Source organism: Solanum pennellii, chromosome 6 (assembly GCF_001406875.1).
Source record: "Solanum pennellii chromosome 6, SPENNV200".
In the NCBI taxonomy this organism is placed as follows: domain Eukaryota; kingdom Viridiplantae; phylum Streptophyta; class Magnoliopsida; order Solanales; family Solanaceae; genus Solanum; species Solanum pennellii.
This window is the reverse complement of record NC_028642.1, coordinates 3,101,313-3,121,404: the sequence shown is the minus strand read 5'-3', so window position 1 is coordinate 3,121,404 and position 20,092 is coordinate 3,101,313. Positions and strand designations below refer to the sequence as shown.

Sequence of the window (20,092 nt, the reverse complement as noted above, 5' to 3'; positions counted from 1 at the left end):
CTCCTAAACCTTCTCTTAACCTAGCCTCCAATGGCTGCTTCAACTTCCTTTTTCCTAATGCACTATTCTAAATGCATGTTGCAGGATGGCCTTTTGGACTTCTCATCTCCTTGGCCTCCTGTTTTTCTTTCTACTAATTATCAATCAAATTTCCTTCATCACCACCACCACCACCACCACCCGCGTTGGCGTTATCTTGAAACCAACTTTCCTACATGTTCCCGTCTTTCGGGAAGCGCCTGCTTTTCGCAATGGGAGGGATTGTGGTTCGTCCGCTGCGGACCGTATTCATGTGGCCATGACTCTTGATGCTAATTATTTGAGAGGTATTGTTGTTGAAATGTATGACCATCACAATTAAAAACTTTGAAATTAGTACATTTTAGTTACTTTAAAATATTGTATGTTTAAATGTCTTCCATGTGTGGGCCTACTTAATAGGTCACTAGCGCGCACTACCAAAAAAGAGAGTAGGAGCTAGCTATACGATTCGTTGCTAATTTGTCACTAAATATCTTGAAATTTAATATGATTTTTTGATGTTTCATAGTAAATAAAATAATATAAGTGGTGGATTTTTGTTGTTTAACGACAAACCGACAATAGTCATTCATTGCTAATTATTTTTGAGCGATATTTTTTTTTGTTGTTATCAGTGTATATAACTAAAATATCTTTCATTTTCATATGTACTCAAACATGTAAATATATTTGAACTTGAGATTCTTTATGCCGTAGGCATATGTTTTGTGACTACGTTATTATATAATTACTTAATTATATTATGTCTCGTATATATAGGTACCATGGCTGCAGTATTATCCATCCTACAACATTCAACATGTCCAGAAGATGTCATGTTTCACTTTTTATGTGTAAGACATGAACCTGTGGTATTTTCTAGCATTAAGTCCACTTTCCCTTACCTCAACTTCAAGCTCTACAAATTTGATGTCCACAGGGTCCGTGGCCTAATTTCAAAGTCGATTCGTCAAGCTTTAGATCAACCGTTAAATTATGCAAGAATTTATTTGCCTGATTTAATTCCAATAGACGTAAAACGCGTTATTTATCTTGATTCTGACATAGTCATTGTTGATGACATTGTTAAATTATGGCAAGTTGATCTTGGTGACAAAGTATTAGCTGCTCCTGAATATTGTCAAGCAAATTTCACAACTTATTTCACAGACACATTTTGGGATGATTCTGAATTACCTAAAACATTTAATGGTAGAAAACCATGTTATTTTAATACAGGTGTTATGATTGTTGATGTTGATAAATGGAGATGTGGAAATTACACACAAAAAGTTGAAGATTGGATGGTTATACAAAAGCAAAAAAGGATATATCACTTAGGTTCTTTACCACCTTTTTTGTTAACCCTAGCTGGGGATATTACCCCTGTTGATCATAGATGGAATCAACATGGATTAGGTGGTGATAATATTGAAGGAAAATGTAGGAGTTTGCATCCTGGTCCTATTAGTTTATTACATTGGAGTGGTAAAGGTAAACCATGGTTAAGATTGGATTCAAGAAAACCATGTACTGTTGATCATTTATGGGCTCCTTACGATCTCTATCGTTCATCGAGGCATTCATTCGAGGAATAATGCATGCTACTACAGAAGAAGCAGATTCTGAATTTTAACCTGAACGGTTTAATATTTTATGTTCTTGTTACTATTGAAGAACAAATTGTATGAACTTTTAAAATTATGGGGTTCATAATTTAATATTTATTGAAATTTTTAGTGATCTTGTGTTAAAAATGATTGTCCGATTCAATTGAACTTAAATTAACCTTCTTAAAATAGATATGACTTAGGTAATAAATCTAGAGGGGTGTAACGGGTGCAACTAAACTTATTTCTTTTGATATGAATTATGTAAATACATCATAGAAATATTAAAATGTGTATATATGTATATATATAAGATCACCCACATTATCGATGAACTCACACTGTAAATACAAAATTTACCTCTAAAATTAGGGATACATGGTGATATATCTATAAGAATTGGGGTTCAGATTAAATATACCAATTTAATTATGAATTTAGGCATAAATAAAGTGGACGGCGGATTGATGAGAGTTTGATGCTTCCTTTATTTATTTATCTAACGAGTTCAGAATATGAGAGTCAAAATTACTCAAAAATTAGAGATACTTGGTGATAATATCTATGAGAACTGGGATGCAGATTGTACGAGGATCAAAATATACCATTTTAATTATGAATTCAGGCATAAAGAAACTAAATGGCTGATTGATGAGAGTTTGATGCTTCCTTCATGTACTATTGATCATCTATGGACTCCTTACGATCTTTATCGTTCCTCAAGGCATTCCTTCGAGGAAGAAGCATGCTGATCGAAGAAGCAGATTCAAAACTTTAACCTGAACGGTTCAATATTTATGTTCTTGTTACTACTGAAGAACAATTGTACAAACTTCTAAAATTATGGGATTCTTAATTTAACACTTGTTGAAATTTTTAGTGATTTGGTGCATACAAATACAAGTCTTGTGTTAAAAATGATTGTCCAATTCAACAGAATTCAAATTAACCTTTCTTAAATCGATATAGTGTAGCCAACATATTTAGGGGTGCAACAGGTTCAACTAAACTTAATTCTTACGATACAAATTATATAAATACATCTTAAAAATGTTAAAATGTACTAAAAATAGAGATCACTCACATTGTCGATGCACTAAAGACTTTATTAATTGAAAACATGGATCTTCAAGTTCTTTGGAATACAATTTACTTATTAGAAATTTATATATAAGTCATAAAATATTTTTGAAACATATTTGAAAAAGCTTTTAACTCTTCAAATAGGGACGATATAACATAAACAGAAACAAATCGAATATTTTATGTAGATGAAAAATATAAGTCATGAAAATCGATAAAGATGTCTTCTCGATTTTTTTATTGGTTAAATTTATTTAACATCGATCGATAATACATAAAATCGAATCGAACTGACGGATGTACAGAGAGCAAAGTTTCAAATTTTTTGAATCATTGTAAAATTTGAATTGAGGAATTATCTGTTTTTAGTGAATCACATTAATATGATCAATTTTTCTGTGTTAATATAAGTCAAATTAGCGTGAAGTTAGTGAAAAATATCTAGATAATGAAGACGGATTAAAGGGGGGGGGGCATGAAGATGGAGAATAAGAGAAGGGGGGGGGGGCATGAAGATGGAGAATAAAGGGCGCGAGATTAAAAAAATAATTATTATTTTCGACTCAAGCACACCTATTTTATTTTTATAATGATATCAATTAGATCGATTAGTAAATTTACCTAATTCATATCATGATCAAAGAGTTCATAATTCTTGGGGTTCAAAATAGAAGAATTCTAACTATACTCTACCCTTTTTTAACAACCGTGATATCTTATGAAATAAAAAGAATTTCTAAAGAACTTAATGTATCGAACTTAGTTTTTTAATTTTCATTTTAAGGAAGAAACAGAAATGACCTAACCTTGGTTAAAGTCGGCTAACCCACAGTTCCATTGCGACTCCAAGCCGCACTATTAGAGGAGCATAGCAAAAGAGCCAAATATACACTGATACACAGTATTCTGCACTCAATAGCCTCTCAAACAGCAAAAGAAGTAGAAAAGAATTCACCCCATTTGCGATTTTCGTTAGGAACAACATCTCTGTGAGTGATCTTTCTGATTAAAGTTGTTTTTGTGGGTGTGTGGGGGTGGGGGAACACCACAAAACATGCAGAAAAATGTGTTTTCTTGGATACCCTTTTTGATTTTAGATTGAATTTATGCTGTATCTAGCTTTGTTCTTACATGGGTTTATGAGAAATGTTGTTTTTTTGGGCATTTTACTTCATTGTGGCCATTTTTGCTGTTGTTTGATTGTATTTCTACGCCGAGTAACTTTGGGTTTTGGATTTTTTATTGGGTTCTGTGAAAGATTTTGAGCTGAGGGTTTTAGTGGGTTTAATGTTTGATTTGTTTCTTGGATGCCTTATTTGTAGATTCATCATTTATGGATGTTTTCCCCTTTGATTGTTTTGAGCTTTTCTTGTTGCTGAAAATTTGATTCGTTGAAATTTTCACTTGTACTGTGTAATAGAGGTATGCTTGTTTTGAGAACTTTCAGTTCAGTAGATAATTTTGAGTAGTGTATAAAGAATGATGATTAAGAAGATACATAGGATGCTGGGTTTAGAAGGGGAGTCTTAACGTAATTGGTAAAGTTTCTCTGCATGTGACTTGGAGGTTACATTTCGAGCTGTGCAAACAGCCTCTTGCAGGAATGCAAGGTAATTCTGCATGCAATAGACCGTTATGCTCCCGCGTTTTCTTGGACCTGGTGCATAGCGGGAGCTTAATGCATTGGGCTGCCCTTTTTTCTATGTAGGATGCTGGCTTTGGTGCTAGTGAAGATGAAATGTAATTGATCTTATTCAGGCATGAATTTTGTGAAATTAATTGGCATGGACTATAAATGTGTAGGACAATGAGGTGAGTAAGTGGAGATAAAATCAAAATGTTGGCTATTATGGCTCTACGAGAGATTTTTTATTCCAGAGTCACAAATACGATACCTCTAGCTAAGGGAAGAAGGATTTCATCCATCCCATCATATACAATAATTAACATTAAAAACTCATACACTATGATTCGACGTGAACTTTTGAACTTCAAGCTATTATTGTAGTAACTTATTAAAATAAGTTGGAAGAAGAAAAGGGTGACTTGACTAATCAGCAATGCCTAAAAAACACTGAGATTAGCATCATATAGTTAAGTGATAATAATATTGATGTGCACCGAGAAGGCTAAATATGGAAGGTAAAATGCTCTTTATACTAGCCCGAATAATTCACATTTGTGTTGGATAAGTTTCCTATGAACGGTGATACATTTCCTGTCAAGTTCTTAATTTTAGGGAAAAAAGGATTCCAACCATCTTACCCCTCCATTTAGTGATCGCGATTTCATATGTAATAAAAAGAAAATTCATAAATCAATGGAGAGATACAATGACCTAACCCTGGTTAAAGAAAATCAAAAACAGAGGGTTAAGTTAACCCACAATCCCCCACGATTCCAAACCGCACTGATGGTCAAGCATAGCAAAGACGCACCAGTATTCTGCACTCTATAGCCTACCAAGAGCAAAAAGAAATAGAATTTACCTCATTTGGAATTTTCCTTTTGGAATATCTTTGTGACTGTCTTTTGATTAAAGGTTATTATTTTGGAATTATGTTCTTGTTAAAATGATTGAAGGATACCAGAAAATACGCAAAAGAATGTATTCTTTGGATACCCTTTTTATTATAGATTGAATTTTTGCTGTATCTAGCTTTGTCTTACATTGGTGTATGAAAAATCTTTTTTTTCCTTTTCATTTTATTTCACTGTGGCCATTTTCCTCTTGTTCCTTGATTGTATTTCTCAGCTAAGTTACTTTGGGTTTCTAAGTAGTGGATCTTTATTGGGTTCTGTGCTAGATTTTGATGTGAGGGTTTATTAGGTTTTATATTTGGTTTGCTTGTTGGTTCACTGCTGCTTGATTTGTTGCCTTATTTGCACATTCTTGAGTTATGGTATTTTCCCCTCTGATTATTTTGAGCTTTTTGTTGCAGAAAATTGTTTCTTTGGCAGCTTCACCTGTACTGTGTTACAGAGGTATGCCTGTTCTTCATTTATTTGTTTCTGAACAAGTTTTTTTTTTTCTCGTTATTGTTATTTTTTTCTAGAATCAGATCATCTGATGAGAATCTTTAAAATAGATAACCCGTAGTTTGTCTTAAAAGAGCAAATGTTGAGTGTTGAAATAGCAGAATGAATATAGAGGATTTTGTAGACCTCCACTAATTTTGGGATGAGGTGTAGTTGTATTTTGATAATCTAGTATTGTTCAGTCAATGCAAAAATCTATCTCTTTGTTTTCTCTCTCTGTCTTATTTGTTATGAAATGAGCTTAAATGAAGATGTGGTGATTCATCTAGCCAACCCCAACTTGTCGGGACCTGAGCTGTTGATGTCTATTATTCTATAGTCTTTATCTTGTTGCTGCTACATTTTCTTTTTTTGTTTGTTTCCCCTGCGCCTACCACATTATTTCTGAATGGTCTTTCGCTGCAACTTCTGGAACTGCAGATAAAGATACGAGCAATAGGATTTGTGCAGAACATTTCATTATCATTGACAAGATAATGAATGTAGGTGATCATAACAGCAGTGATGGTGCCAATGAGAAGTCATTGGTGATTTCAGCCCAGGAAAAAGGTAGTAGGAACAAGAGGAAGTTCTTATCTGAGTTTCCTCTAGACGTTCCTATTGATACACCTGTTCTGTCCCTTACAGAATTCCCAAGGTATGAGCTATTAGAAGAAAAACTCTTAAGCACCCCTAACGAGGCCAGTTCACTTGAGGGCAGGTGTCATCAGTCCAATGAGAAACAAGGAGTTGAAACTTTACAACAAGCCGACTGGGATGATACAATAGCGTGTCAGCTAATGGAACTTTTATTTCATAACTTGTCCGCAACTTTTCAGAGCGCAATCAAGAGGATTGTTGAATGTGGATATAGTGAGGAAACAGCTGAACGGGTCCTTTTGAGGAGTGGTCTTTATCATGGTAGCAAGGATGCTGTCTCAACTATCGTGGATGGTGCCTTGGCTTTACTAAGCAGGGAAAAAGAATTGGATACTTCGACGTATCTCATATTTGAGGATTTGAATAGCCTGGTAGAGTACACGATGTTGGAGATGATATGTGTGCTGAGGGAGGTTAAGCCAGATTTTACTGTGGCAGAAGCAATGTGGTGTCTGTTAATATGTGATTTGAACCTGTTACATGCATGTTCCATAGAAAGAGATCTCTCGGTTGACTCATGCAGTTTGGGAAGTCCGAGAAAAAGCTCATCTGGTTCAAAACCTGCCCAACCAAAGGAGGCTTTTGTAGTGAGTCAATTGGGCCTGGATAAACTACAATTGTCAAAACCTTCAATGCCAATTGCTAAAGGTTTGCAGTCTGAAATTCCTTGTGATGATCCAGTCGCTCTATTGTCTAATTCTATATACTCACATCTTCATGGAGTGGACATTACAGCAAACAGAAGTTCAGCTCGTTTTCCAGCAGCGAAGAGCAACTCTGCAGGGGTTAGCGGAGAGAGTGTACTGTCTATCACGAAAGCAGCAATTTTAGAAGAAAAAAGTGGAACTGGGAGAAGGGGGTCTTCTATGATCTCCAAGAAAGATATGCTTAGACAAAAGACATTTCATTTTGAGAAAAGCTATAAAGGTCGTATGGGTAAGGGTTCCTTTAAAGCAAAACTCACCACCTGGAGCAGTATGGTTTTGGACAAGACGCTGAACTCTGAATCTTGTTCTTCTGGTCTCGCAATGAAGAGTACTAACTCTAAGGTAACTACTACAGTTAAATGCAATGTCCCTTTAGAAGTAGCCAGTTCTCATAGTTTAAGCACCTCCCCCTCCATTGCACCTTCAAGTGAAACGGCTAGTGTGCCAGCGACCCAAGATACTGTTTGTGCATTGCCTGCTGTAAACACAAATATTTCTGTATCACTGACTCCGGACCCCAAGTCTTCCTCAAATACCCCAGGCAGCACTCCTGCCCCTCCTAAAGTTCTAGACTATTATGCTGGTATCCCATACGATGAGTCTTTGGGGAAATATGTCCCACAAAATGAGAAAGACAAAATTGTTTTGTTGCGAATTGCCCGTATACAAACACTGCAGAAAGAGCTCCAAGGGTGGACTGATTGGGCCAATGAGAAGGTTATGCAGGCTGCTCGGAGGCTTGGCAAGGACCAGGTGGAGCTTAAAATGCTGAAGCAAGAGAAAGAAGAGGCCGAGAAATTGCAGAAGGAAAAGCAAATGGTGGAAGAAAACAACATGAAGAGGCTTTCTGAAATGGAGTATGCGTTGTCAAATGCCAGTGGCCAGAGTAAGATGGCTGACTCTACTCTTCACCGACTTAAGGAGGAGAATGTTTCACTAAAGAAGGAGATGGATGCTGCGACGCTGGCTGCCCTGGAGTCTGCTACAAACTTCCACCAAGCAGTTGCGAGGGAGCAGGAGATGCTGAAGAATTGTCAAGCATGGGAGATGGAGAAGGGCTCTCTGCAGCATAATTTCTCAACCCTGAAACGAGAAGCAGTTCATTTTGAGCAGGAACTAGAGAGAGCCAAAACGCGCCAGAACCAGTTGAAGGTATGCTTTTGTATGAATAAATTTATTTGCCTGCTTGATTGAGGTTGTAACTCTTAACAAATATTGTTACCCCCGCCGTTTCAATTTGTTTGTTTTACTTTCTTTTTAGTATGTTCCAAAAAGAATGCCTCTTTCCTTTTTCGGTAACTTTTTAATTTCAATTTTTCACAAGACCTCAAGATTAAAGGATATTTTGGTACATTCTATATATTTTTAATTTAAGATCTCAAAATTCAAAAGTTCTCTTACTTTCTTAAATTTTTCACAAGACCTCAAGTCTTAAATCTTACTTTCTTAAATTTTTCACAAGACCTCAAGCTTAAAGGATATTTTGGTACATTCTATATATTTTTTAATTTAAGATCTCAAAATTCAAAAGTTCTCTTACTTTCTTAAATTTCGTGCCCAGTCAAAATCAGGAAACAAATTGAAACGGAGGGAGTAGTATATATGACATACCTTTTGTTCAAAATCTAGTAGAACGTCTGCTGATTTACAATTCGAAGTATTATTAATTTTCTTGATCTGAGGGTCTATCATAAACAACTTCTCTACCCCACAAAGGTAGGGGTAGGGTCTGTGTACAACCCTTCCCAGACCCCACTTGTGGGATTATACAGGGTGTGTTGTTGTCTGCTGATTTACTTATAACTTCCGGTAATAGTTGCTCTCGCATGTATCAAGCAGTTTGGCTTTTGATAATTTATTTGCAATTTGATGTTCTTCTTGTATAAGCTATCACATAAGAAGAAACTTGGTAGGGTTTTATTTGAAATGATTTAATTCAATTTCAAGTGATTTTTACCATACTGTGCTGCATGCTTTCAACTTGCACTATAAAAAACATGAATCGCAGGTTCTGTTGGAGCAGGAGGAGAGGGAGAAACGAAGGGTTCTTCAGCAGGCTGATTCCCTTAAAGCTGAAAGGGAGAAACGGGGAGTTCAGAGTAAAATGGAGGAGGATAATATTAGAGAAACGACAGAGAGAAACATGCAAAAATGCAAAGAAGATATCAAGAAGCTTGAAAGTGAAATCTCTCTATTAAGATTTCAGTCTGAAGGTTCAAAAATAGAAGCTCTCAGAAGAGGTATCAACCACACGAGGCCTCAATCTCCTAAACTCACAAAGAGCTTGGCAGTCTTCGAGGAAAATCTTGGCTCTGCTAGTGTGGAAATCGAGAGGGAGTGTGTTATGTGTTTGAGTGAGGAAATGACAGTGGTTTTCCTCCCATGCGCTCATCAGGTTCTTTGTGCACAGTGCAGCGTGCTTCACGAAAAGCAAGGAATGAATGACTGTCCTTCTTGTAGGACGCCAATTAAGAAGCGCATTAACGTTCAATTTGCTCGTTCATCTAGAAGCTAACACCAGAATCATCTTAACAATGATGTCAAGGGACAGACAAGACAACTTATCGTTTCATATTGTCCCCTTTTTTGGCCTTCACATCTTACCTTAGCTGAAATAGTTGATACAAAAAGGTATAGACAGGTAGTATTACAAGATTGTAAATTTTTAGTAAAAAAGTTCAAGTATCAAGTGTTAGACCTTCTTGTACTTAACAAGAGAACTTGGTTCAATGTCTTTTGTATAATGGTTTCTTTTTGCTTGCTGATTCCAGTTTCCTAGTGCTATTAGTACATATTATTTTTGCTTTGCTTTGGTTATTATAAAACATGTTGTTACTCTTGTTTTCATTATTTCTACTTGATTTCCTTTTCACACTATTTTTTATACGTTTTGCTTGAGCTGAGGGTCGATCCCTCTACCGTCACAAGGTAGGAGGATTAAGGTGTTTGTGTACATATCACCCTCGATGCCATTTCTGCGATTAGTCTAAGTATGCTGTTGTAAAATATTTTTTATCTTATTATATTGGAAATTTATTCGTTGGTGTTTATTTTGGCAATCTAATATTAGGAAATGACTTGTTTTTTTTCAAAATATACATTATGAAAAAATATTTTCCTTTCATAGTAAATAGCTTTCATGAAAATGTTTTACTTTAAAAAGCTATTTCTTGATCGTTTCATTTTTTTCCCTTTCATAGTAAACTGTCCATTCTTTTGCTTCTTTAAATGTTGATATCAAATTGCTTATTAAAGTTTTTTTGCGTACACCCTTTAAGTCAACGTGTAATGTTTAAGAGTTATGAAATCATTATTTAATCGTATATACCAAGTAAAAGGCCTTTGTAACGAGAATTACGTCAATTGTAGTTGATGTAAATGATAAGTCGGGACCGTAAGAAATGAAATTTTTTTATTTTTTTTAGAAATGTAATGCTTTTCATATTATTTATCTTGGCTTCTTTACTTAATATATATATATATGATTGCTTCAATTTTGCTTTTTTGAGACGAGGATCTTTCGGAAACGATCTCTTCATCTCCACAAGTTAATGATAATATACGTGTACATACACACTACTCCTCAAATCGCGCTCGCGGAAATTTTTTTCCAGAGGGTATTAAATATTAAATTAAAATGCAAAAATAGGCTTCAACAGGTCGATATGTCCGAGTGGTTAAGGAGACAGACTTGAAATCTGTTGGGCTTCGCCCGCGCAGGTTCGAACCCTGCTGTCGACGATGGTTATTTTTTTTCCTACATAATCGATGTTTTTCGTGAAGCTTATTATTAAATGCATCGTTATAGAAAGGTGTTTCCGTCATTGGGTACAATAAATAGATAATAAATAGGTTAGTATGATCCAACCTGACGTTTTATGTGTAGCTCAAGCTTAAATCAACCTTCTAGATGCATCCATCTATTAAAATCGATTTCTACAATCTAATTTAGCGGATGTTTTGATTTCAACTAGTAGAGAGGTGGATTTGGGTGTTACTTTTAAGATTTTCGTTATTTACTCATTGCATGTTGGGATTATGAACACAAATTTTGATATGAGTCAATATATTTCTATTTCATGTCGAAAAACCTAGATTTAGAGAAGTTCATAGTAAAAAAGCTACATTCGTCTCTTTTCACGAGCATGAAAGGTGTTCAATTGGAAGAATATTGACAATCTTCATGAGATAAAAGTTCCTCATTACAAACATCTCAACCTTCTACTAAGATCTTAGTAAAGTTTGTTGGATGTGTTATGTCCTAAAAACAATATATGGGCCTCATGAAGATTACTCGTGTAATACATATTATAATTTTGGCTAGTAAAATCACTCTATTGTCTAATAAACACAATAAATCAAATTTTGGATCTTAGTAATGAAGTAGTTAGTAGCGACTATCGTTAAGGATGGACTAAATAAGTATAATTAGTTGCCTTAGAAAGGCGGGAGAATCTGGAATCATTAGTATCAAGCAAAACTCTTTTCCACGACTTTTTTCATTTACCAAAAAAAGGTAACCTAATTTACTAAGCTTCAGCTATGCGCGGGATACAGTAAGGAACCCATTTCTGCAAACAACTATTGATAACTCAAACTAGTGACTTCCTGATCACATGACAACAATTTTACCAATTACGTGAAGAATAATGTTCATCACCTTTCTTCTATATTTGGTTAAATTGGTTGATTAAGTTCAAACATTACATGTTGACAAATATTTACCAACAATATTATTTTTATAGTAGAGCATTATAAGTATAATTTTAAAATAAATAAACTTAAGCAACAAAATGTCGATATGTCCGAGTGGTTAAGGAGACAGACTTGAAATCTGTTGGGCTTCGCCCGCGCAGGTTCGAACCCTGCTGTCGACGATGCTTATTTTTTCCCCTACTTTTCGACGTTTTACTTGTTTCTTCGATTTCTATTACTATTTTCACCTTATTATTTTGATGTAGTTACTATTCTTTTTTCATATTGTTTAGTATTTGGCCTTTGACTTCTTTATTCCTATTATTTTCTTTAAGCCAAGGGAAAAGCGGAATCAGTTTCTCTACCTCTCATAATAAAGGTAACATCGACATACACAATCCCCTCCCCACATCTCACTTTATTGGACGATGCATGTAGAAGTCAACAATACAATCATGTCATTTTAAGCTTGAGCTATATATCGGAATCAGTTTCTCTACCTCCAAGACAAGGGTAACATCGACATACACAATCCCCTCCCCACACCTCACTTTATTGGACGATGCATGTAGAAGTCAACAATACAATCATGTCATTTTAAGCTTGAGCTATATATCGGAATTAGTTTCTCTACCTCCAAGATAAGGGTAACGTCGACATACTGTCGAAAAAATAGGGAAAAAAATAAAAAAATCGTCGACAGCAGGGTTCGAACCTGCGCGGGCGAAGCCCAACAGATTTCAAGTCTGTCTCCTTAACCACTCGGACATATCGACATTTTGTTGCTTAATCATTATTTAGTGATAATTATTAATTCATTTTTTTAATAAAGTAATATAATCAACTAATACATTTAATCAAATGATGAAAAATAATAACTGAAAAGAATGAGTAGTAGCGATGACTGAAATAATACCCAATAATAATATAATATTACATATTTGATGAGATGTCGTAATTCAAATACTCATTACTTTTTAGAAATGCATAATGCCACAAGTCAACAAGAATAAACTTGCAAGCATGTTAGTACAACCAAAACGAAATATAGTTATTTATTCCATTTTAGTTAATTCTTTTTTTAAAAAAAATAAAATCCAAAACTATACTAAAAAATCATAAAAATAGGTTCGATTTGGTCTTTTATATTCGATCTGAATAAAAATAAAAAGATAAGTTTGATTAGTATATTGAACTAGGTGACTTAAATATTTTTGCTTGTGCATTAAATTGAGCAGGTCATGTTTGATAGAGTGAAGATGATGGATGACAATGCACATTTGGATGCCAGATCCAAATGAGAATTTTAGTTGCCGAAGTCATAAAAAAATAATACCACTATAGGTAGGGGTGGAAAAAACTATTTAGTGACGGATTTATCCGAATCCATTACTTTCGAGGGTAGTTCACTTAAAGTAACAACAAATAGTAGGCCTTAATACATCACTTTAATCTGTTTAATGCTAAGAATCTTAAAGGTTGAATTCATGAGTTCGGAGCGTAAAAGGTGAAAAATGTTAATAAAAATTTAAAAATGGTATATGAAAATTTTTTTTAATCAAAACGGCAAAATCGCTCACTAAGTAGCGATTTTTTCCGCCGGAAAAAGTAAAATCGCTGCTATAGCATCGATTTGTTAAATTTAATTTTTTAAATAAAATTTTTAATATACTTTAGTTCAATTTTTTTTAAAATTATTTTTTGCTTCTTTTTTTTTAAAAAAAAAGTTTAAATCAATTTTTTTTTATTTTTTAAAATCAAATCGCAGCGATTTTTAATTAATTTTTTTTATTTGTTTTTTAAAATCAAATCGCTACCAAGGCAGCGATTTTAAATCAAAATCTGTTTTAGCGATTTGATTTTTTAAAAAAAATTGATTTAAACTTTTTTTAAAAAAAAGAAGCAAAAAATAATTTTAAAAAAATAATTAAAGAAAATTTTATTTTGGAAATCGCTCATTTGGTTTTAATTTTTTTAATTTTTTTTTAAAAAAATCAAATTTAACAAATCGCTGCTATTGCAGCGATTTTACTTTTTCCAACGGACAAAATCGCTATTTTGTGAGAGAATTTGCCGTTTTGGTTAAAAAGAAATTTCATATATCATTTTGAAATTTTTGTTAACATTTTTCACCCTTTAGATCCGGACTCTTGAATTCATAAAGCTCAAATCTTGAACGTGTCTCTAATATTAAAGAGTAAAAGTAGACATGTAACAAAATATAATAGTATTAGACCTACCAAATTATTATTTTACCCGTTATTGAGTCCCTATATTATCTTGTCCACACTCTACTTTTCTTACCGTGTGTGGGGGTGAGGGTGGGAGTGTTACTCAAGTCAACTCTAATTAATTTGAACATATATGCCTTTTTAACTAGTATAATCCATGAATAATCTATGTATATCGATTGGAAAAAGTAAATAAGAATATTGCATCCTCATTAGATGCAATATCCCAAAAAAAGCAATCAAAACTAAAAGAAGTAAAAAGATATATAGACCTATATATTTTGGTGTAAACAAAAGCAAATTCTTACATTTGAATTCAAGTAATCGATCGAGAAACAATCAACCTATTGATATCGAAAAATTTGACAGAAAGCAAACGAAATCCCTTATACATAGATACTACCTCCCTGAGAGGATAGACATTGTATAAGAGCGAAGCGAATTAGTATCAGTAGATCTTGCCATGGCGGCAGCAACCCTAGGTAACCCGGGATGATGATCAACACCCTCGTCCAATAGATCGAGGATCATCATTGTCGTTTGTGTAGGCGCTTCTACTAGCACACGACCTTCTAACATTTCCACGACTCGTGCCATTGTTGGCCTAAGACTAGGCCGTTCTTGGATGCAAGACAACGCCACACACGCCAATCTTTTCACTTGCATTTCAACAGCTACACCTCCTGTAGCTGCTTCGTGGACGAGCCTCTCGTCCACGACTTCCATGATCTTCCCCTGCTCCAATTTCTCACTCACAATTTTAGGGAAGTAACTGAACTTACTCTTTGAATTAGTACTCTTTCCATTTTCAGCTAAAGTAATGTTTCTCCTCCCTCCAATCAACTCCAATAACACCATTCCGTAGCTATAAACATCACTTTTCTCAGAAATCCCGTTCTCCAAGAGCCACTCGGGGGCTAAATACCCTCGAGTACCTCTAATCGTTGTAACAACTCTACTCTCATCTTTCCCCATCAACTTAGACAACCCGAAATCAGCTAGAATAGCACGATGATTCTCGTCTAGAAGTATATTCTCAGGCTTTACATCGAGATGTAAAATACACGATCTACAATCATGATGCAAATACGAAAGTGCTTTAGCCACATCTAGACTAACTCTACACCTCAAATCCAACGACAAACACCCACGAATTCCCCTCTTTCGAAAAATCCAATTATCAAGTGATCCATTAACTATATACTCGTAAACTAAAAATCGAGGTCCTGATGGAGGAACACTACAATATCCAAGTAAACGTACAAGATTCACATGTTGAACACTAGCAATAGCTGCAACTTCTGATTTGAATTCCTTATCGCCACGCTCTTCTCCATCGATCCTTTTAACAGCTACTGATGCACCATCACTAAGCACACCTTTGAAAACACAAGCTGATGATCCACGACCTATCAACGATCCAAAGTTATCGGTTGCTTCTTCGAGCTCTTTAAGCTTAAATCTTGTTGGAACACCAGCTACTTTCCTTAGGAAACTATACTCGATCCTCAGCTCGCGTCCATCAGAGTCTAACTGATTTTCTAACAATAACTTCCTGTTGTTTAACTTCCTTCTTATCAAAACACCAGCTAAAACACCAATAATCAACGCGATATCAGCTCCGAAAATAAGGAAAAATGCCTCGGAATATTTCAACGTTATACGTGCGATAACGATTAGTGTGATCAATAATATCACAAGTGAAATAGCTAAGGAATAAGCTTTTTTGTCCTCCATCAATTCATCATCATAAAAATTGAAATCAAACTAAAAATTCAAAAATATAAGACAAAACTATGAAGTTTATTTCTGGTCCCATAAGTCACTATCTGTAATTTTTTTTTTTCTAAAGCCACTTGATAAACTATTAAATTGTTTTGAAGGTGTTCTCTACACGGTTTGAATATGTTCACCAACTATTACTCTTCTACATTAATGTCTTCACTTTACTTTTATTGTTTTCTATCGAGGGCTGACTAATTTAAATTCGTATTCAGGGTTCGAACCTGATACGCTTAGTAAACAGAGGTCTCTGACTAATTTGAATTTGTATTCAGGGCTCGAACTTGATACGTTTAGTCAAGGATGGAGGAGAACTTACCGCCTGATCTAGACCTGATTTGAAGTTGTTCACCCACTATTACTCTTCTACATTAATGTCCTGTTTTTTCTTCTTTTTTTTTCCTATTTAGTATTGAGTATGTTCTGGGGTTGACTAATTTAAATTCGCGTTGTAAAATCTCGTATTTTTGAGGAATTTATATTTTGGGTTTGAATATGAGATCTTTAGTTAAGGATGAAAGAGAACTTATCACTCGATCTTTACATGATTTGAAGATGTTTACCTACTATTACTTTTCCACATGACTTTCGTTTTGGGGTTGACTAATCCAAATCAGCATAGTAAAATCTTATTTTTGGGGGTAAAGTAGTAATTATTATTAAAGGTGACTCATTTTCCGAGGTTTAAATTTGAGATCTTTATTTAAGAATGAAGAGGTACTTACTCTTTTAAATTAATGTCTTTTTCATATGGTATTTGGTGTGCGAATAACTTTGATTCGTACCGCGAAGTCCCACATTTGAGGGTAAAGCGAGCAATATCAAAGGCGTTTCTATTCTCAGAGCTCGAATCATGGACTTATAATTAAGAATGAAGAAAGACTTACCACCGAATCATTGCAAAGGTGAGCTAGGAACTGAACTTTACACGTATTAAATTCTAGGACAACACAGTAGATGTTAGTAATAACGAAATTCAATTTTTGGGGTAAAACGTTCAATATGAAAGGTAAGAATCGAACAGTCAAACTTGAGATCTCTAGTTAAAAACGTAGACTACTTACCATGACATTAGATGCTAGTAAATGGAATCTAAATTTAGTTTATTATATGTACAATTTTCTTCTCTTTCCATTGACTTCCTCAATTCTTTTATCAGTCGACATGTACTATGGTTATTGACTAATCAGTAATAACAAATCTTAAGAATATTTCAACTTTTTTTTTAATCATAAAGTATTCAATCGTATCAACATTTCTTTTTTCTATTTATAAGAATATGAATTAGTCAAGGAAATAGAACAAGAATTATTTATATAAACTTCAAGATACATAGTACATATATTCAAAATATTGATATTTTATTACCTTAAAATGTATTTTAGTCATACATAAGAGTTTGTAAATTCAACTCTCACGCAACAAATCAAATTCATCTGAACACAATACTTTTACTTCACACCATACATATACGTGCAAATACTCTCTAAATTTTCAATAAATCACGATATATACAATGCTAAAAAAACCGTATAGTCTAATACCATCAGATTTAAATCCTGAATTCGGAACAGAAGGTACCATCAAGTCAAGCTACATGAATTCATACTTTTATTTGAGCTTCAATTTATTTGTATGTAAGAAGTCGTTGCGTCTTAGCACATCCCTTTTCTTACAGAAGTGCTAATGCACGACCTTACATTTTCTTCCGCTTATCCTGCAGTACGAGCCATGCATACAGATCACACGATTCCCAAACGATCCGAGTACTATTTACAAAATGCAATGTACATGTTCGCCTTTATTTATGTACAATATATGTAAATCAAAATATCGATCATGTTTCAGCTAAAATTCGCGTTCCACACAGTTACTATACATGTTGGTGTAACATCGTGAAGTTCTTACCGTGTTTTTTCTTTGATAACCGAGAAATCTCCGAGGGCAGATAGCATTTAAAAGAAATGCCTTCTTCTGATCTGCTTCCTTTTTGGAGGGAGTGGTGCTTCACCATTTCCAGGGAATTCCCATTTGACAACATCTCCATCCCAAGAAGAGCTAACAAGCATTGGATAAGTAGGGTGCCAGCTACAATCTCTAATGGTCGACCGGTGGTGCTGCAATTTCGCGACTTGCTCTCCAGTTACCTAGAAACCAAGAGCATCGTTACGTAACACGTATTAATAAGAAGAATCCTTGTCGTTTGGTATGGGGGGATAAGGATAATAATCCCGAGATAAAATGCAGGATAATTTTCCCGAGTTTAGCTATAGGTATTAATTAGTCCTAGGATTATATTATCACACTAAAATGATGGAATTAGTTATCCCATATAGAAGGTGGGATATCCTTGTCTATCCCACACCGCGTAGGAAATGACCCTTTATAGTATAATTGCAAAAAATCATTAAACTACTCTTTCTAACCACAAAATCACTCAAGTTTCATTAAATATCCTAGGATATCATTTAGACAAGAAAAAGGTTTAAGGATTGGCCGGAAATCATCCTACTCTAGAATGGCTCGAATTATACAATCCCTCCGTCGATGAAAGGGGTGATCTCGTAAGAAATTCCTTTTTAGAGATAAATAAGTTGATGTATAGCCTCATACTTACCAAATCATAGATGTATACGCAGGCATCATGGGATCCTGTGTAAATGTATCTCTGCCCAGTGCTGTAAAACATAACATAAGAAATATTTAAGTCCGTATTATGCTAAAATAAGGGTAATTGAAAGTTGTCATAGACGAGAAACGGAGAGTCAATGCAGCATATTTTCTAGCACTAACCTATATTCTGGTGAGAAGTAGCAGCGAATTAGAGTACGCAAGACAGAATGACCCTTATAAGTGGATATTGACTGATCATAAGGGTGCTTCACGTCTCTAGCTTGAGCAGGGTAGTCCATCCATCTATAGTCCCACTCATAATTCCTGAACCAGATATTGCTGAAAACAACAAAGTGTGTGTGTCTCGTTTAGTCATATAAGTAAGAAAGTGAAACAACAACATATCCAATGTAATCCCCACAAGCGGGGTTTGGAAGGACCTTGTGTATGCAGACCTTACCCCTACCTTGGGAGGTAGAGAGGATGTTTCCGATAGACCCTCAGCTCAAGGAAAAACAGTCTTAAAAAAAAAAAGCAGCGCAAGTAAAAAAACAGTAGATAAGAAGTTGATTTCGGTCAAAGTACCCAAAATCAGTTGACCAAATCCAGTATGGATCCCACACCCATGTCATGTCAACACTGGTGCGACACCAAAAGTAAAGAGGCCGAGCAACTTAGCTGGTTTTCGTGAATTCAATCTGCTTCATGTATTAATAATAAAGCTCATTGGATCTCATGTATTTTACTAGGTTCATACCCCCCCTAATCTTATAAGTAAACCAAAAATAGTAGACATAGACCATCACGAAGAAGAATCATAGAGGAGATGCATAGCGAGAGAATAAGCATACCGAGCAGCATGAGAAGACATTTTGCGGATATCCCAGAGCTTGATGGACTGATCTTTACTGTTAGAAATGAAATAACGACCATCCCCCCGACTATCAAGGAACGTAACGCCTTCTAGGTGTCCCATCAAGACTCCGGCTGGCTTTTCTTTGGCCCTAAAACAACGTCTATCCCAGACCTAGACAGAGCAACAACCTCGTTACTCCTAAAAAAAAGATCTGAACTCATGAAATAAATTAATATCATGGAGGCATACATGTACATATATCAATTCATCCAGACTCAAATTATTTGGTCCTTGGAGGATCAAGAATAGCTCTGCATTTTGTTACGAAAAACAACATATGCAATGTAATCCCACAAGTGGGGTCTGGGGAGGGTAAGGCGTACACAGAATTTATCCCTACCTTTGTGGAGTAGAAAAAATGTTTCCAATAGACCCTCGGTTCAAAATAAGTGTAATCAAAGCAGGATTGAAAGAAAAATAACGATAACAATATTGCAAGATAAACAAAGCAAATGAAGCAGCTGGTAACAGTACAAATGAAGAGTGAGATACCATGCGATTTGCAAATACCAAATTAGGAGAAGATGAAAAAGGAGACTAGCCCCCTGCCTCTCCTACATAAAAGTACGACAACACTCGACTACCTACCATTCTTCTACCCTAATCATGGACCTCCAAACCTTCATACAAAGGTCAAGTGTTACACAAAATGAATCAAGATACCAATCAGCAGAATATGAGAAGATTTAGCATCAGTTCCTCGGCCTTAAATCACTCAGAGCCGCAATGATTATTCCACAACCCCCCCCCCCCCCC

At 35.0% G+C, this 20,092-nt stretch overlaps 4 protein-coding genes and 3 non-coding genes across 9 annotated transcripts in view; 4 read left to right on the top strand and 3 right to left on the bottom strand.

Annotated features, from left to right (window-relative positions):
• Window positions 1-22: 22 nt before the first annotated feature.
• On the top strand, window positions 23-1,778 carry LOC107022046 (probable galacturonosyltransferase-like 4). The gene is made up of 2 exons (XM_015222765.2): window positions 23-326; window positions 802-1,778. The coding sequence occupies exons 1-2, from the start codon at window positions 86-88 to the stop codon at window positions 1,617-1,619; spliced, it is 1,059 nt and encodes a 352-aa protein (XP_015078251.1). The 5' UTR covers window positions 23-85; the 3' UTR covers window positions 1,620-1,778.
• A 1,709-nt stretch (window positions 1,779-3,487) lies between these two features.
• On the top strand, window positions 3,488-9,869 carry LOC107022020 (putative E3 ubiquitin-protein ligase RF298). 2 transcript variants are annotated; one of them, XM_027917632.1, is made up of 5 exons: window positions 3,488-3,703; window positions 5,657-5,699; window positions 6,174-6,302; window positions 6,381-8,251; window positions 9,108-9,869. In XM_027917632.1, the coding sequence occupies exons 3-5, from the start codon at window positions 6,230-6,232 to the stop codon at window positions 9,612-9,614; spliced, it is 2,451 nt and encodes an 816-aa protein (XP_027773433.1). In that variant the 5' UTR covers window positions 3,488-3,703; window positions 5,657-5,699; window positions 6,174-6,229; the 3' UTR covers window positions 9,615-9,869. The 2 variants fall into 2 exon arrangements, with proteins under 2 accessions (XP_027773433.1, XP_015078209.1); XM_015222723.2 differs by having other exon boundaries at window positions 6,174-8,251.
• An 889-nt stretch (window positions 9,870-10,758) lies between these two features.
• TRNAS-UGA lies at window positions 10,759-10,840 on the top strand. The gene has a single exon. It is a non-coding gene; the product is annotated as a tRNA-Ser (tRNA).
• A 1,054-nt stretch (window positions 10,841-11,894) lies between these two features.
• TRNAS-UGA lies at window positions 11,895-11,976 on the top strand. Its single transcript has one exon. It is a non-coding gene; the product is annotated as a tRNA-Ser (tRNA).
• A 512-nt stretch (window positions 11,977-12,488) lies between these two features.
• On the bottom strand, window positions 12,489-12,570 carry TRNAS-UGA. Its single transcript has one exon. It is a non-coding gene; the product is annotated as a tRNA-Ser (tRNA).
• Window positions 12,571-14,282: 1,712 nt separating this feature from the next.
• On the bottom strand, window positions 14,283-15,837 carry LOC107022042 (probable receptor-like protein kinase At5g20050). Its single transcript, XM_015222757.2, has one exon. It carries the CDS (start codon window positions 15,760-15,762, stop codon window positions 14,425-14,427), a length of 1,338 nt encoding a protein of 445 aa, XP_015078243.1. The 5' UTR covers window positions 15,763-15,837; the 3' UTR covers window positions 14,283-14,424.
• Window positions 15,838-17,186: 1,349 nt separating this feature from the next.
• LOC107022037 (LEC14B protein-like) overlaps window positions 17,187-20,092 on the bottom strand; it is a 9,763-nt gene continuing 6,857 nt past the window's right edge. The window contains exons 7-11 of one of the 2 annotated variants that reach the window (XM_027917761.1): window positions 19,272-19,447; window positions 18,601-18,759; window positions 18,425-18,485; window positions 17,716-17,954; window positions 17,278-17,524 (exon numbers count right to left, since the gene is read on the bottom strand). In XM_027917761.1, coding sequence (XP_027773562.1) covers window positions 17,763-17,954; window positions 18,425-18,485; window positions 18,601-18,759; window positions 19,272-19,447 — 588 coding nt within the window. In that variant the 3' untranslated portion in view covers window positions 17,278-17,524; window positions 17,716-17,762. Of the gene's footprint in view, window positions 17,955-18,424; window positions 18,486-18,600; window positions 18,760-19,271; window positions 19,448-20,092 lie in introns of both variants that reach the window. The other variant, XM_015222749.2, reaches the window with a different exon arrangement.